The following is a 16,151-nucleotide window of genomic DNA, read 5'->3' as shown; positions in this document are numbered from 1 at the left end:
AATTGTACTAAATGTACTTAGTTACTTTACACCACTGTGTTTATTTAAAACTGTATTTATTATAAAACAATAAACAAGAGCATGTATAAGGGTAATTCGATTTTAGGTCCAGGCTAATATCCTCAAGGATCCTGTGCATAAATCAAAAATATCACAGTTCAAATCAATTGATAAATGTGAAAGAAAAAGCAACAAGATTTGGTCAACATGACACCCACCTGAATTTAGTGAAGTAATGTTTTTCTTGAATTGTGGTGATTTAAAAAAACTGGCAACAAAGTATTCTATCTATCTATCTATCTATCTATCTATTGTTTTTCTTATAATTAAGATCCAGTCTCATTTGGTGTGTTTAAGGCATTTTTGGTTGTGCCAAGCTGACAAACAGAATGAGTTGCCCTTCACAGTGCTGCAGTCCACAGCAGCAATAGTATTAATCCTCCAGCTGAAGTCATAACCCAGGAAGTGCTGAGTCCTCTATGTGCGAGGCTGTTTAGAGAAGTGTCAGGGCCCTCAGGGGCGTTGCGACAACTGACCGAAGGTGTTTTCATCATATTTCTCACGATGCCAGTGGTGTACACTGCGCTGTTACTCTGTGAGAAGGAAGAAGGAACAAGCTTTGAAGTGTTTGTAATACTACTACTACAGAAAACATTTATCAACAGTACCAAAAGAAAAACAATGCGTGACACTGACACATGAGGATATGATCAAGAGTATTTGATTAAATCAATATCAGATCAGATTTTTCAAAATGTCTTCCTGTGAAATTATACACATTTACAAAGACAATATGCTATAAATGGCTTTCCTTCACATAATGTTGTGGATTATCCATTGGATGCAGCAAGGAAAGGAGACCATCTTTCACACCAATTTTGCTGTGTAGACACTTACATCATCGGAAGCCACCTGTGTTTGCGGTATAGTCTTCAGTAATTCCTCGTATGTAGAAATAGCAACCAGGTCCAAAGATGTGGATCTGTGATGTGACACAGTTAGAGAGAATATTTTCAAGATACATTTTCTCAATACATAATTAAAAAGGCTGTATCTTAGCATCTGTAAGATATGTGCAGTAATTACAGTATGTAAGATCTATACTGTAATACTGTAAGATCTATGCAGTACTTCTATAATGCGGTACTTAAGATCTATACAGTACTAGATATGCAGTTTTTCTGTAATATCTATACAGTGGTTCTATAAGATCCAGTTAGTGAGTTGATTGTGGAGTGTAGCTTCTTACTGGTTATTTTTCTCCAACATGGCAGTCAGGTTTTCCATGTTCGGATGACTCACGCAGGCATTGACATCAATTGCAGGGTAGTAATATAAAAAGGCAAGACACATTTCATCTGTGGTTGCAAAGCCCATCTGTAAGAGAGGAAGGGCCATTGAATAATACTTATTAATGTACTGTACTAGCATTTTTCTTAATTTATTTTCTTTGTTTATGTATATCTTTATGGCTGCTACTTTGCTCCCCAATTTAGTTGTGGCCAATTCCCCCCAATGTGTGTGTATTGTCAACGACAGAGAGTGCCCTCCCTGCCAGCTGCCCACTCACGAACATGACCAATTGTGTTTGTTGGGCACCCGGACAAGTCGGACGTTGGGTGCCCGGATAAGTTGGACGTGCAGTGGAGGAATCAAACTCCAATCTCCGGTGGCTGGCAGGTTCCCCGCCACCCAGACTCCATTGGAAAGAATAGTTTTAAAGTTATCCCGCAACCATTATGAATGGAGCTTTGATGTCAGAGAACTTCATAGCCTTAGTATGACAAACATGTTTTTCATGACACGTTCTGGTGACGAGATATAACACAAACACAACTAATAAATTGTTTCCACGTTTAAAGTACTAACTGGGACAACTTGTAGACGGTTTTCCCTGATATCTCTGTTGAATTTAATGTCCATTTTCAATAACTATACATTCCATTGTGTAGGTCATTGTTCCACATATTATTCACCAACCTTAGTGAATTCTGTGCGATTGATAGTGCTGTACGTGCACTCCACTACAATTTCATCCCCCTGAAGGAGAAAAGTGTTGTTAGACTGTTTTATCTTATATTGATAGACGCAATTTCTTTTTTCACATTGCCTTAATCAATGGAGGCTTACTGGCTTGATTGTCTTGATGTTGCCCACATTGGTCACCTGCTGCATCTCAAAGTTGTAGTTCTCATCCACGGACAAGAAGTCAACCTGGTTTCCATTCCTGAAAGGTCAAATGTGTCAATGCCATATCACACATACAGTTTGAGTCAACCCTCTGTCAAACTCAGTTTATTGAAGGGCAAATAATCTATAGAGTCCACCTGAAGATGCCAGCTCTGATCTTCCGCCCTGCCAAGTGTGTGTGTAACACCAATGAGAATACATGAAGGTCAGACACAGGGCCATCCACAAGCTGGGGATAGAAAGCATATCAGTGGTCATAAGGGGGACGTTATATATAATATACTGTACATATTCTATACGCGCCCAACCAAGACCCGCCCCCGATTTTGTTTTAGCCAATTATTAAGTACGGTATGTTCACACTATCTGCCCTGTATGAAAAAAAGGGGCAGACGTTTGGGGGGTCACACAATTGCCAGAATCAGACTTCAATGTTACTCTGTGGAAAGTAGGCCTACCGTATGTATATTGATAACAAAGTTTTAAATGGTAGGTGTAGTCTAGATGTGAAATGAATGAAGATAGAGCAACTGTATTGCATATTTCTCTCCTAAAATGTATCCACAAGTTTCCTAGGGAATTATGGACATCATGTCCTGTCGATTTGATCCCTGATACCTGATCAAATCGACAGGAAGTGATGCCCATAATTCCCTAGGAAACTTGTGGATAGATGATTGGCTGGCAGAGATGAACATCAAGTGTGTTCTCCTCCCCTTCCTGTCACCTGGCTTTGAGTCACCTGGGGCTCATGCAGCTGGAACACCACTCGCTTATTAATGGCGATATATTAATATGAAAATATATATACAAATAACCATTAAAACCACAAATAACCATTAATACCATTGCCACACTACTGCAACGCCATAGTGAATAATTGCATACCTTAGAAAAGAGAGAGGTATTACATGTGCCATAAGTGTGGAAATTGGCTGCACTTGGAGGGATTTTGTAGCCCAGCATTGGATTAACAGACAACCCTGTCATCATTATGCCTATATCATGTGGTCTGAGATGGTCTGTATAGTACAGTCTCATCCCTGAGCTGTCCTTCCGACCTGCACAAAAGAGACAGCAGAGATCAGAGAGATTAAAGGCATAGTATGTAACTTTGGCCTGTTTACCTAGCAAAACTATATATATATATATATATTATTTTTTTTATCCCACGATTTTGTAACCCTTATTTTGCACCCGGTGCCAAATTTTCTAAGTGATCCTGGGCACAACGCTCCCCTCACCAGCCTAGGGAGGCCAAGGCCGAGCTCATGCCTCCTTCAATGCATGTCACTTTTCTTGTCACCTGACAGGGGGGAGTTTCCCTGGTTGGACGTAGCGCGTGGAAGGAACACGTTATTCCAACCAGTTCCCTTCCCCTCCATCAGGCTGTCATGGGGGAGGCGTTATAGTGACCAGGATTACTACATGTTTTTGTGAGGGTATTAACTACCCTGAGAGACACGGGGAGAACATGCAAACTCCACACAGAGTGGGCCCTTTCGCCAACCCCACCTAGGGTATGGACGCTGATGACGCGGAGGAGAAGACACGCCCCCAGCGCCCACAGCATCCCCGGCGGGAATCGAACCCAGGACCTTCAAGCTGTACCTTTTTTTTACCCATCATTCCCTCTATACCAGCTGTTATCATTCACTGCGCAAGGGTGTGTTCAAAGGGATTCTATTTATTCTATTCTATTCATTCTACTTTATAGACATTGTTTGAAGTAGATAACTTCAAAGACTAAGGTTTCAAGAGAACTTTGTTGTTGTAATAACTAAATGATGTACCTGCTTCACTGGTTGGATTAGTGTAGTGGATTTGCAGGCTGTAAAACATATTACTGTCCTCACCTCCGATAGGAAGCCCAGCATTTTCTGGAAGCTCATAAACCTGGGGTGGTGAAGTTTCAAAGAATCTTTGAACTATTGAGAACAATTAGTTTTCTCTCAAAAGAAAGATAATGCATAAAACTCTTGTTTTCTTCAATTCTCAATTGTATTTTTTCCTTTGCTTATAAAATGTAAAATTGTTATTATTGTTACTACTATTTATGCCAAATAAAGACTCATACTGTATTTCATGCATTTACAACTAATGTGTATAAATGAGGGTCTGGATTGGTGACAACCTGAGACAACATTGTTTTAGACAAGATATTAGCTTACATACTGAATGGTCAGAAAGAGCCTAGTGACAATGAACTGAAAAGGTGCTTATGTGTACCATATAATTATGTACGATTGTCTTGCACTCACCCCTCCACCCACACCCCAAGCAGCCGTCACTCTGAAGCACATGTCCCCTTTGTTACCAGTGAAGCATGGCCCATTATAAGTTTCAGTCACAGAAGCAGGGCAGCTATATAGAAGCATGTGGTGAACATTGTTCAGGTTCTCAATAGCTGGTTCAATCTGCATGCAAGTGGGAGGAGAGAGGGATTTGGAGAGGATGAAAGAAGGACAACAGAAGAAAGAGGGATAAAGAAATAGGCCGTACTGTATGACCAATAAATTATTCAATCCTGCTCAACAGTACACATGTAGTAAAAGAACGTTTTAAAGAAAATGTAGTAAAACTAATAGCATTTTCATTGTCTTTATCTTATGTTTTATTCATATCGTATTTGCCAGAAATGTGAAATAAGACAAGATATAAGATATTTTATGATTACAAGTACACAGACCATTTTATCATTGACATTTCTAAGACATGGAAACCAGTTACATATTGCTTGTTTACGTCACAGGCGATGATGAAAGATATGAAAAGATAACTGAGTATTGAAGATAATAATAATATTGATATAAGAAGATATTAAGATGAGATCCTCACCAGATAGATATGATGCTTCCTGTTGAGCCTTGGTAACCTCATCACCTTGCAATGGTAATAGGTATGTATAGGAGGAATAGTGATCTGTAATAAAATCATACACTATACTATTATTTCACAACAGTGGCTACCTTATGTTTAGATGAAACCTCTGTTAGACTTACTTAAATAAGCTCAACATAAATACTGATTTACACACCTTCATCTAATGTAATGTCACCATAAAACTTGCCATTGGTAACATTTTCCTTTTAAGAAGATGGTCTATTGTCCCCAAGCAGCAAGCATGGGCAATCAACACCAGGCAACAAAACGAGCTATACTATATGGTCAAACATATACTCAAATACTTATTATCCTGATGTTAAACTGGAAAATATGACACATCGATTATTTCCGTCATATAATTAAGTACAAATGAGCCTGTTACTCCTGTGATCGTTCTTACATTGTCCATTCTGAAGCCAATGTAGTCCGTGCGTGGCAGGCTGGCCCTGGGCATGTACCTAAGCAGGTTGACTTCTTTAGTGCCTCTAAGGGTTCCATGGTACTGGATGCCATCAGTGGTTCCATAGGCATAGATCAGCTTGACAGGGCTAGCCTATAAAACATAATAAAGGGACTAACTAGTCTATTTTTCTTCCTGTTGAGTAGACATTGACACAACAGCAACAACAACAGCATAGAAGCAATAATATAAAGAAAACTTGCACTTGGAAATAGGTTTGTAGACATGTTAGCAGTGTTCTTTTTTTTTTTTTTTACTTTTACCTCTGTGACACGCTGTTTCCACATACGTTTCCTAATGATAACCGGAAAACGAATTTAACTTAATAATATAGCCTACATGTGTACTGTGTATCATTCAGTATGTTTGTAATAGCTAGAAAAGACTGTATGCATACAACATGACTTCTGAATAATAAGCAGAATTCACTTATTGCTTAACTAAAGTCAAACATAAACTAATTATCATCAGACATAATTCCAGAACTCACAACGTACTGCATATTGTATTACAGAAGTACAGTAGAGATGTCATGGAATGTTCTAGAGGTAAAACAATAGTTTAAGCCTCTACAACACACCCACTAATAACAAACAAGAAGGTAACACAAGCTTTCCACTGACAATGCAAGTAAAAATACAATAGTGTAGGTAATCAAGATAAACGCAAAACAAAGTAGTTGAAGCAGGTACCCTGGTCAATTGCAACAAGATCCCCGGTCTAACATGTTATGATGTTAATCTCAGTGAAAGACAGAGAATCTATGCTGATACTAGTCATACAGAGTGTGTGTGTGTGTGTGTGTGTGTGTGTGTGTGTGTGTGTGTGTGTGTGTGTGTGTGTGTGTGTGTGTGTGTGTGTGTGTGTGTGTGTGTGTGTGTGTGTGTGTGTGTGTGTGTGTGTGTGTGTGCGCGCGCGTGCGGCACAGGTCATTTAACATCTTACGGTGATGTGGAAGTCCTCCCCGTCACAAGATTGAATGGACCTCTGAAAGGTCATGATTGTGTGACCGTCATCCTCTGTCAGAGAAAGGAGAGTGTAGCTCTGTTGCTTGTCCACCAGTGGGAGGGAATTTCCTGTGGCATGACGATCCTAATGGACAAGAATCGAAGAGGAATCGGTTTACTGGCCAATATATGTCCACATACAAAGAATTTCTGAGAACATTAAGCTTGAACAGTAACAGGGTTGCATTCAACTTTGAGCAAATGAACAAGGTAATCCCTTTAGATTAGACTGGGACACATTTTCCCAGACAGTGTTAATCCCTGAGCCTATAGCTATTCATCAACAGTTCCAGCAGGTAAGATTTAGTGATGACTTACTGAAAAGTATTTGCCATCGGGACCGATTCCTCCAATGACAATGTCTGACCCTGACATGCCTCCATTTGGACTGAAGCCGAAGCCCACCCAGCCTGTTGTCCTGATGCTCAGTCTGAAGGTGATGATTCCCTGGACATCGTTAAAGCCCCACTGTAGGGTGACCAGTTGTTGTTGGTCTAGGTGCTCCGTGAAGGGCATTTGAGGGTCCTCTTGTCCTCCTGTTCCCGCAGGTAATGCCAGCAACAGTGGGATGAAAGGAAACAGAGGATTCATATTGCCGCCGCATCTACAAGTCCTCAGACTGTCACTGAGTGCACAGTCCACAAAACACACACAGAGTGCCAAACACCTCTAATGTAACTTGAGTCTGAACAGGGGAGGAGGAGCGGTCTTGTTACACCAACTACCAACCATTGCGAGGTGATGAAAATCTCTTGTTAGAATAAGTGTTAAATAGCAACACTCTCTATAGCACATCATTGCTAAAGAGTGTTTAGGGGTCCCAAACACTAAATAAATGTTCTTTATATGTTTAAAATGTATAAACTTTAAGCTGATCAATGATCTTTGGGGTTCTCTCTCCTGACTGGATAAAATTGAAAGTGACATATTTTCTGTTTACCAAAGAGCTGGGGGGATAAGACCACTGTTGCTGAACAAACATTGCATCAAATTGATGACTTTTGGAATATAAGCTTTACTTTTTTTTATTTTTACAAAAACATCACTCTTCAATTTCACTCACTTTATGTTCTCAGTGGTCAAGAAGTGCTTTGAGAGGCTTGTAAAGGAGCACATAATGCTCTTCTCTCTCCCCGGCACCGTGGACCCACAAACCCAGTTTGCCTATACCTTCCAAACAGATCCACAGACAACACCATCTCCTATACATGCCCCCCTTTCACCTTGAGAACAACAAATAAGGGAACTATGTTATTATGTTATTTATTGATTACAGCTCTGCATTTAACACCTATCCCCCACCAGGCTGACTAGCAAGCTGGCAGACCTGGGACTGAACCTGCAGTGTGCAACTGGGTACTGGACTTCATAACTAGCAAAGCACAAGTGGCCAGGGTGGCCAGTCACACTGCTACCACCCTCACCCTATAAACACTGGATCCCCCCATGGTTGTGTACAGAGTCCTCTGCTGGTCAGGAACAGCTCAAACACCATTAAGTTTGCTGATGACACAGTGGTGGTGGACCCAATCTCAAATGACGATGAGATGACCTACTGTATCTGGAGGAGATGGCAGGCCAGTTACAGTGGCGCCAGGTGCCTGGTCCCTCTTCCTGCCAGCCCCCACCTCTCCTTTCTCTGTAAATATATCTTATGATTCTAGATGTATTCCAATATGTATTGTATTGTATTGTATTGTATGTATTATATGTATTACTGATGAATTTAGTACAATGGACCACAATGGAAACAAGCCCCCTGGGGCTTTTTGTGTCATCCTTTTAGCATAACCTTTGAAAATCTGTACTGTTAACAATCTTGTTAATAAAGTATTAAATCAATCAATCAATCAATCAATCAATCAATCAATTATCGAGGACTTCTGTAAACAGAGGCAGAGGTCTCACACTCCCCCCCTGATCAATGTGGAACCAGTGGAGAGGGTGCACAGCTTCAAGTACCTTGGGGTGCACTGCACATCACTGAGGACCTGACTTGGAGAAAGCACACACACTGCAGTCAGGCTGGGCCAAAGAAAGCGAGGCAATGTGTAACGAAGAGGTCCTCCGTTACTTATAATTGGCACTATTTTGCACTTATACTCTTTTGCACAGTATATTTGCACACAAGAATATTGGATTGTGATTTTAATACTGCTTATGTCTGTCTGTTCCAGGTGTTCGGGCAAAAGAGTCCCCAGGGTGCCCGAGCACCATATATGAGTTTGGACTGGACCACAGTAGAAGAGAGAGGGGGGTTTGGTGTTGTATTTTGGAAGCTGCTAATAATGTGATAAAGTTTGTGTTGCAATAGGGTGCTTAAGTTACATGTATTTACCAGGGGTATTGATGCAGATGTTTAATGGAATGTGTGGTGTAGATTTGTTGCATGTTTGAGGTAACCTGCAACATGGTTGAATATCAGCTGAGTATAAAAGGCTGCCAGTAACAAACACACTCAGATTTAGTTTTAGTAGTAGGACATGGTGGAGCTGCCGACCACCATGTCACCTTTTGCTGCTGATGCTCTTGTATCCTGTATGTGCACTTTGGAATGAATAAAAGCACCTTTGGTTGCAATCTATCTCCTGACTCTGTGCTGTTTCCAGCCGCTTACTGGGCTAGTCCTTTACAATTGGTGTCAGAAGTTGGGGCCCACACCACAGCACAGAGGTCATGGCACCAAAGCCTGCAAAGAAGGATTCCGGTCAGGAGGCACCAGAGAATGCTGTGGTGGACTCATCAGCCGACCCGGGGGCCATGGCAGCGGCTAAGCCGGAGGGAGGGCTGGAGGAGCTCACGGAGATGGTGAAAACTCTTGTCCAGACACAGAAGACCAGAGACCAGCAGGTGGAGAGGGAATCCTCTCGACAGGAGCAGAGATGGAAGAGTATGCAGCACCAGTTCCAGCAGCTCCAGCTGCAGGTTAATGACATTGGAGAAAGCCCCGGGCCTGAACGTGAGCAGCACACAGAGGATGATGAGGACGAAAACTATGATGGGGAGGCCAGTAGGGATCGTGGTGCTGGAGCCCACAGGGAGCCGCCTCTTCACCGGGAACCCAGGTTACTTCCATTATCTCCAGATGATGACATTGAACATTTCTTGACCACATTTGAGCGAATTGCCCTCGTATGCCGGTGGCACAGAGACGAGTGGGCTATTCGCCTTGTTCCACTGCTCACCGGTAAAGCACGTAGTGCGTATGTCTTAATGGATATTAACGACTCTGACAACTACACCAAAGTGAAAGAAGCTATTTTGTCAAAGTATGAAATAACAGCTGATACTTACCGCAGAAGGTTCCGGTCCATGAACATCGAGCAAGGAGAGACTCCAAGAGAGCTGTATGTACGCCTGAAAGACCTGTTTGCAAAATGGGTCAAACCAGACAGTTCGACAATGAAAGATATTGCAGAGACATTGATCCTTGAACAGTTTCTAATGATGGTGCATCCAGACCTGGATGTTTGGATCCGCGAACACGATCCTAAGACTGCAGAGGAAGCAGCACGCCTTGCTGAGGTCTTTACATCAGCCAGAAAGGGGAGCAGCTTTGGCCGGGAGAACCACAACGCCCAGTCCAGTAAGTCCAGTGGGGGTGAACAGGGCTCTGGTCTGGGGAGGGGTTCTAGTGGTAGGCATGTCCCTTCAGCTAATGCTAGGAGTTTTCAACCTAGAGCCTCAAAGCAAGACATTAGGTGCTATCAATGCAATGGTCTAGGCCACACCCAGCATTATTGCCCAGCAAACAGTCACAGTAAACCAGCTCTGTTCAGTGCAACTCCTAGATCAACCAACATAGTCACATGTCAGGAGAAAGCCAGCATTGTACCTGTTTTGGTTAATGGTCAGCGGGAGGAAGCCCTACTTGATACAGGGAGTTTCCAGTCAATAGTACTGTCCAGCCTTGTCCCAAGAGAAAAATGGAGTGAGGAGAAGGCCATAATTAGCTGTGTTCATGGGGATGAGCATGAGTACCCTACAGCACAGGTTTATTTGACAGTAGGAGGCCAGACATTTTTTTTGTTAGTAGCGCTAGCTCCAACTTTGCCCTATGCAGTCATTCTAGGTAATGATGTTCCTACTCTCCTAGACCTGGTGCACCAGCCAGTACAGACCAGCAAGGTACGGAGCTCAGGTGAGGAAGACAAACCAGCCACAGAACTAGTGCAGCCTTGTAATGTGGTGACCACAAGAGCTCAGTCTGCAGCAACAGCTTTTAGAGAGTTGCCATTCGCTGAGGTAGAGTTGGAGTCAGGCCCAGTGAAGCCTCCTAAATCTAAGGCTCAGAGAAGGAGAGAGAAGTTGCTAGGCACAGCGAAAAGTGGTGTAGAAGAGCTTTCAACACCAGCCTGTCTTTTAGACGTTGAGATCCCACCAGATGTAGGGAGACTGCAAAGAGAGGACTCCACTTTAAAACCTTGGTTTGAGAAGGTGACCGAGATAGAGGGAGTTAAGCAGGGCAGGGTAGGCTGTCTTGAAGAGGCTACCTATATAATAAAGGGTGGAATACTCTACCAGAGAAAAGGAGAGCGTGAGGCCTTAGCACTACCGCAGCAGTTTGGACAAAAAGTAATGGAATGGGGCCACTCAATTCCATGGGCAGGACACATGGCATTCCACAAAACACTGTGTAGGATTGTTAGTCACTTTGTCTGGCCAGGCATGTATACTCAAATTAATCAGTTCTGTAGCTCCTGTGGGAAATGCCAGCTGACTTCAGGGAGGGGGGTGGCACGTGCTCAATTACAACCACTGCCAATCATTGGAACACCTTTTGAGAGAATAGCTATGGATATTGTGGGGCCATTAGAGAAGAGCTCATCAGGTAATCGTTACATATTGGTTGTATGTGATTATGCAACACGGTACCCTGAAGCTTTTCCCCTTAGGTCAATCAAGGCCAGGCAGGTGTCAAATTGCCTTTTACAACTATTCTCCAGAGTAGGCATAGCCAAGGAGATTTTGACAGATTGTGGAACAAATTTTTTGTCTAAACTGCTGCAGCAAGTTTACCAGTTGTTAGGTGTGAAGGGTATTAAGACCACCCCGTACCACCCCCAAACGGACGGGCTTGTAGAACGATACAACCAGACACTGAAAAACATGCTGCGCAGGTTTGTCTCCAGCACAGGTGCTGACTGGGACCAATGGCTGCCATACCTGCTGTTCGCCTACAGAGAGGTGCCACAAGCGTCAACCGGTTTTTCCCCTTTCGAACTACTCTATGGTAGGCAAGTGAGGGGGCCAATGGACCTACTGAAAGACTATTGGGAAAAGTCCGAACCAGAGGGGGAGAACGTGGTGGCCTATGTGGTCAAAATGAGGGAGAGGCTGGAGCAGATGTCGGCACTGGCACAGGAGAACATGAGGGTGGCGCAACACCACCAAAAGACATGGTATGACCAGAAGGCCAGAGAGCGGGTCTTCAGCTCTGGTCAGCAGGTACTTTTGTTGCTTCCTACCAGTGACAGCAAGTTGCTTACCAAATGGCATGGACCATATGAAATCACTAGACAAGTCGGTAATGTCACTTATGAACTTCATATGCCAGAGCGAACTAAAAAATATCAGACTTTCCATGTGAACTTGTTGAAGGAATTCCAGGTTCGACCAGAGCCAGTGCAGCTGCTGTTTGCACGGGCAGTCCAAGATGAGGAGGTGAACGAGAAGTTTTTGCCCACCAGTGCAGCTGAGTCCACTCCAGTGGATTTGTCCCATCTGTCACTTACTCAACAGGAGGACATCAAAGCCCTCCTAGACACAGAGCTGTTCCGGGAGACACCAGGTTTTACCTCTCTCGTACAGCACAAGATTCGTCTGAAGAGGGAGGCTCCAGCCCGTCAGAGGAGTTACAGGATTCCTGAACGGCTGGTCCCCGAACTGAAGAACGAGATCCAGTCTATGTTGGAGTGGGGAGTAATTGAGGTCTCCGTCAGTGAGTGGTGCAGTCCTGTTGTTCTGGTGCCAAAAAAAGATGGTGCATTACGTTTTTGTATTGACTTTAGGTACCTTAACTCTGTATCTGCCTTTGATCCCTATCCAATGCCGCGGATTGATGACATGTTGGAGCGGGTCGGCAGAGCGAGGTACATCACCACTTTGGACCTGAGCAAAGGTTACTGGCAGCTGGCCTTGGCACCAGACAGTAAAGAACTGACAGCATTCAAGACACCATTTGGTATGTACCAGTTTCGTGTTATGCCATTTGGGCTCCATGGAGCACCTGCCACATTTCAAAGACTAATGGACCATGTACTGAGGGATGTGTCTGAGTTCTCTGCAGCATACCTGGATGATGTAGTGATCTTCAGCCAGTCCTGGGAGGAGCATGTGGGCCACGTGCAACAGGTCCTGCAACACATCCGGGCAGCTGGGCTAACCATCAACCCTCGAAAGTGTGCTGTTGCCCAGAGAGAAGTGCAGTACCTGGGGTTTGTCATTGGGTATGGCAAGATCAGGCCACAGGTTGGCAAAGTTGAAGCCATCCGTTCATTCCCTGTTCCAACCACCAAGAAGAAGGTGAGAGGTTTTGTTGGCCTCGTAGGGTGGTACAGAAAATTCATTCCCCATTTTGCAGAGAGATCAGCAGTGCTTACAGACCTCACGAGAGACTCATTCCCCACTAAAGTGCGCTGGACTGATGAGTGTGAAAGAGCATTCAAAGACCTCAAGGAAGCAATCTGCACCCATCCAGTCCTTCACAGTCCAGACTTCGAAAAGCCATTCACCTTGCAGACAGATGCTTCTGGAGTGGGCCTGGGAGCGGTGCTACTGCAGGAGGTGGATGGGGAGATGAAGCCAGTGGCATTCCTGAGTCGTAAGCTGGAGGATAGAGAGACCAGGTATTCGACAGTGGAGAAGGAGTGTTTGGCCATGAAGTGGGCCATTGACACCCTCAGATACTATCTATTGGGACGACACTTCTTCTTAGAGACTGACCATCGTGCGCTGCAGTGGCTGAATCGCATGAAGGATGCAAACATACGCATCGCGGGTTGGTACCTCTCCCTACAGCCATATGACTTTACTGTCCGCTACCGGTCAGGGAAGTCCAATGTCGTGGCTGACTGGCTCTCCCGCATCCATGAAGATTGAGGAGCTTGGAGAGGCGGAGGGAAATGTAACGAAGAGGTCCTCCGTTACTTATAATTGGCACTATTTTGCACTTATACTCTTTTGCACAGTATATTTGCACACAAGAATATTGGATTGTGATTTTAATACTGCTTATGTCTGTCTGTTCCAGGTGTTCGGGCAAAAGAGTCCCCAGGGTGCCCGAGCACCATATATGAGTTTGGACTGGACCACAGTAGAAGAGAGAGGGGGGTTTGGTGTTGTATTTTGGAAGCTGCTAATAATGTGATAAAGTTTGTGTTGCAATAGGGTGCTTAAGTTACATGTATTTACCAGGGGTATTGATGCAGATGTTTAATGGAATGTGTGGTGTAGATTTGTTGCATGTTTGAGGTAACCTGCAACATGGTTGAACCCACAATTGATTGACTGACACTTGATTGGCTCAGCTGAGTATAAAAGGCTGCCAGTAACAAACACACTCAGATTTAGTTTTAGTAGTAGGACATGGTGGAGCTGCCGACCACCATGTCACCTTTTGCTGCTGATGCTCTTGTATCCTGTATGTGCACTTTGGAATGAATAAAAGCACCTTTGGTTGCAATCTATCTCCTGACTCTGTGCTGTTTCCAGCCGCTTACTGGGCTAGTCCTTTACACAATGCCTCAGGCAGCTGAGGAAAATTCAAAGTCTCAGAGAGGGTCCTGAAATCTTTACTCTGTTACAGCCTATAGTATAGAGCATCCTGACAGGGGGCATCTCTATGGTATGGAAATATCTGTCTTCCCAGGATCTGTGAGTGCTGCGGAGGGTGGTGCACACCATAGGGAGCTCTTCATGTCCCTGCAGGGGAAAAAAGAACTCGCATTTTATGTGAATTGAACACTTGGATACAGTAAAATCCTCAGTGTTAATTTATCCACATGTAAGTGTAACTTTGAGTATACAATCTCAAAGTTAGATGAACACTGAGGATTTTACAGTGCACCTGCCCTCATAGTGAGCAGGTGTGGTGGGAGTTTGACCTACTTCTACCTTCTGCTTGCAAGCCCCTCCTTCCTCACCGATACCATCACCACAACACTGCCTCTTTTCAGCTGAGGGTCCAATGAGAACGGCATACAAAAAACTAGGCTTTGATATGCGATATGAACATGTGATCTCAACAGGGGTGAGAGACAAAGTGCTGCTGCTTGGGGTCTACAAATTTCAAAGGAATGCAGAGTGTTATAATGTATGATGTGATGGTGGAATGGTGGAAAAGGCCATGAAAGTACAGTTCTGAACCTTTTATTTGATTTCTTTCCAGCCCACAATGTCACACGGACATAAATAGAATATTTCTATATCTATACACGTATGTGTGTATATATTAGAGGGGGGGGTGTAGAGGGAGAGGGATGGATGGAGGTGATTGATGGAGAGAGGGAGAGAGGGATTACAGGAGGGATACTGACAATGGGAGGGAGGTAGAGAGGGAGAGGGAGAGGGAAGGGAAAGAGAGAGAGAGGGGGGGTAGAGCCTTCAACCAAGCAATAACCCGGGCACTGGCGGGCAATGCTGGTTACCAAACGTGAACATGATTGATGTAAAATATTTATATATATACTGAGCTGCTACACTAGATATGTGGATCTCTGAAGGAGTGTGTGAACATGTACAGTATGTCTATCAATAAATAAAGTGAACGTACAGTGAATATATTAATGAATATACATCTATCGCCATCAGTGAATATAGCCTACAGTATATCATATATCATATCATTGAATATAACGGGACTGGTCTGGTCTGGCCTGACCCAAGGCCTACACATCCATGGTCCCGCCCCTCGCAGACGGCCAAAGGGCTGCTGGCTCCTTTGGTGTAATGTTACCTTTATTCCAGCAGAGGCCGACTTCTGCTTAAAGAAGTTCGTTTTGTGTCACTCTCTCCTCGACTCAGCTGTGAGCTGTCAAAAAAACCCTCAAAAATATCTAATCAAGAGACACACATCCCTCCTCGAATCATCAATAATCGACACCCGACTGGTTCTTGAGAGACACAATCCTACATTCTAAACCGCTGGAAGTGGGCTTCATTTCATACAATAGGAAAGTAGCCCAAAAATAAAACAAATCCTTGAATACTCTGACTAAAAGACCCGTAACGACATATAACCCAGCATCGGTATTGTGGGGAAAGCTTTGGCTGAAAATAGCAGATCGACAAGCTCTGCATTGTGAGCTTGTCGATCTGCTATTTTCAGCCAGAGCTTTCCCCACAATAACAGAAAACAGAAAATACACTATTATTGAGCCCTGAGGGACTCCCCGGTTAGTGGTTACCCAAATGAGGTTTAAGTGGTTAAATATTTTAGACTAAAGAAACATATAGGCCCTACTGTTATAATAATAATAATAATAATTATTATTATTATTATTATTACTGTTGTCATTTTGTTATTTATTATTATTATTATTATTTATTATTAAACTATAGCCTACAACTTTCAACTGGTCATGTCTGGGGGGCTTTAGACAGCGGTT

The 16,151-nt window shown here is 43.6% G+C and overlaps 1 protein-coding gene across 1 annotated transcript; it reads right to left on the bottom strand.

The window, feature by feature from the left end:
- Positions 1-224: 224 nt before the first annotated feature.
- On the bottom strand, positions 225-7,134 carry moxd1l (monooxygenase, DBH-like 1, like; the record flags this gene model as incomplete). Its single annotated transcript, XM_080452741.1, has 13 exons — positions 225-593; positions 898-982; positions 1,250-1,377; positions 1,981-2,040; positions 2,131-2,227; positions 2,328-2,419; positions 3,079-3,251; positions 3,984-4,086; positions 4,452-4,607; positions 5,029-5,112; positions 5,477-5,629; positions 6,482-6,628; positions 6,862-7,134. 13 exons carry the CDS (start codon positions 7,132-7,134, stop codon positions 402-404), a joined length of 1,743 nt encoding a protein of 580 aa, XP_080308867.1. The 3' UTR covers positions 225-401.
- Positions 7,135-16,151: the final 9,017 nt, after the last annotated feature.

Source organism: Gymnoscopelus braueri (genome assembly GCF_963280865.1).
Source record: "Gymnoscopelus braueri genome assembly, chromosome: 16".
Lineage (NCBI taxonomy): Eukaryota > Metazoa > Chordata > Actinopteri > Myctophiformes > Myctophidae > Gymnoscopelus > Gymnoscopelus braueri.
The sequence above is the reverse complement of the archived record's forward strand: the minus strand, read 5'-3'. Positions and strand labels throughout refer to the sequence as shown.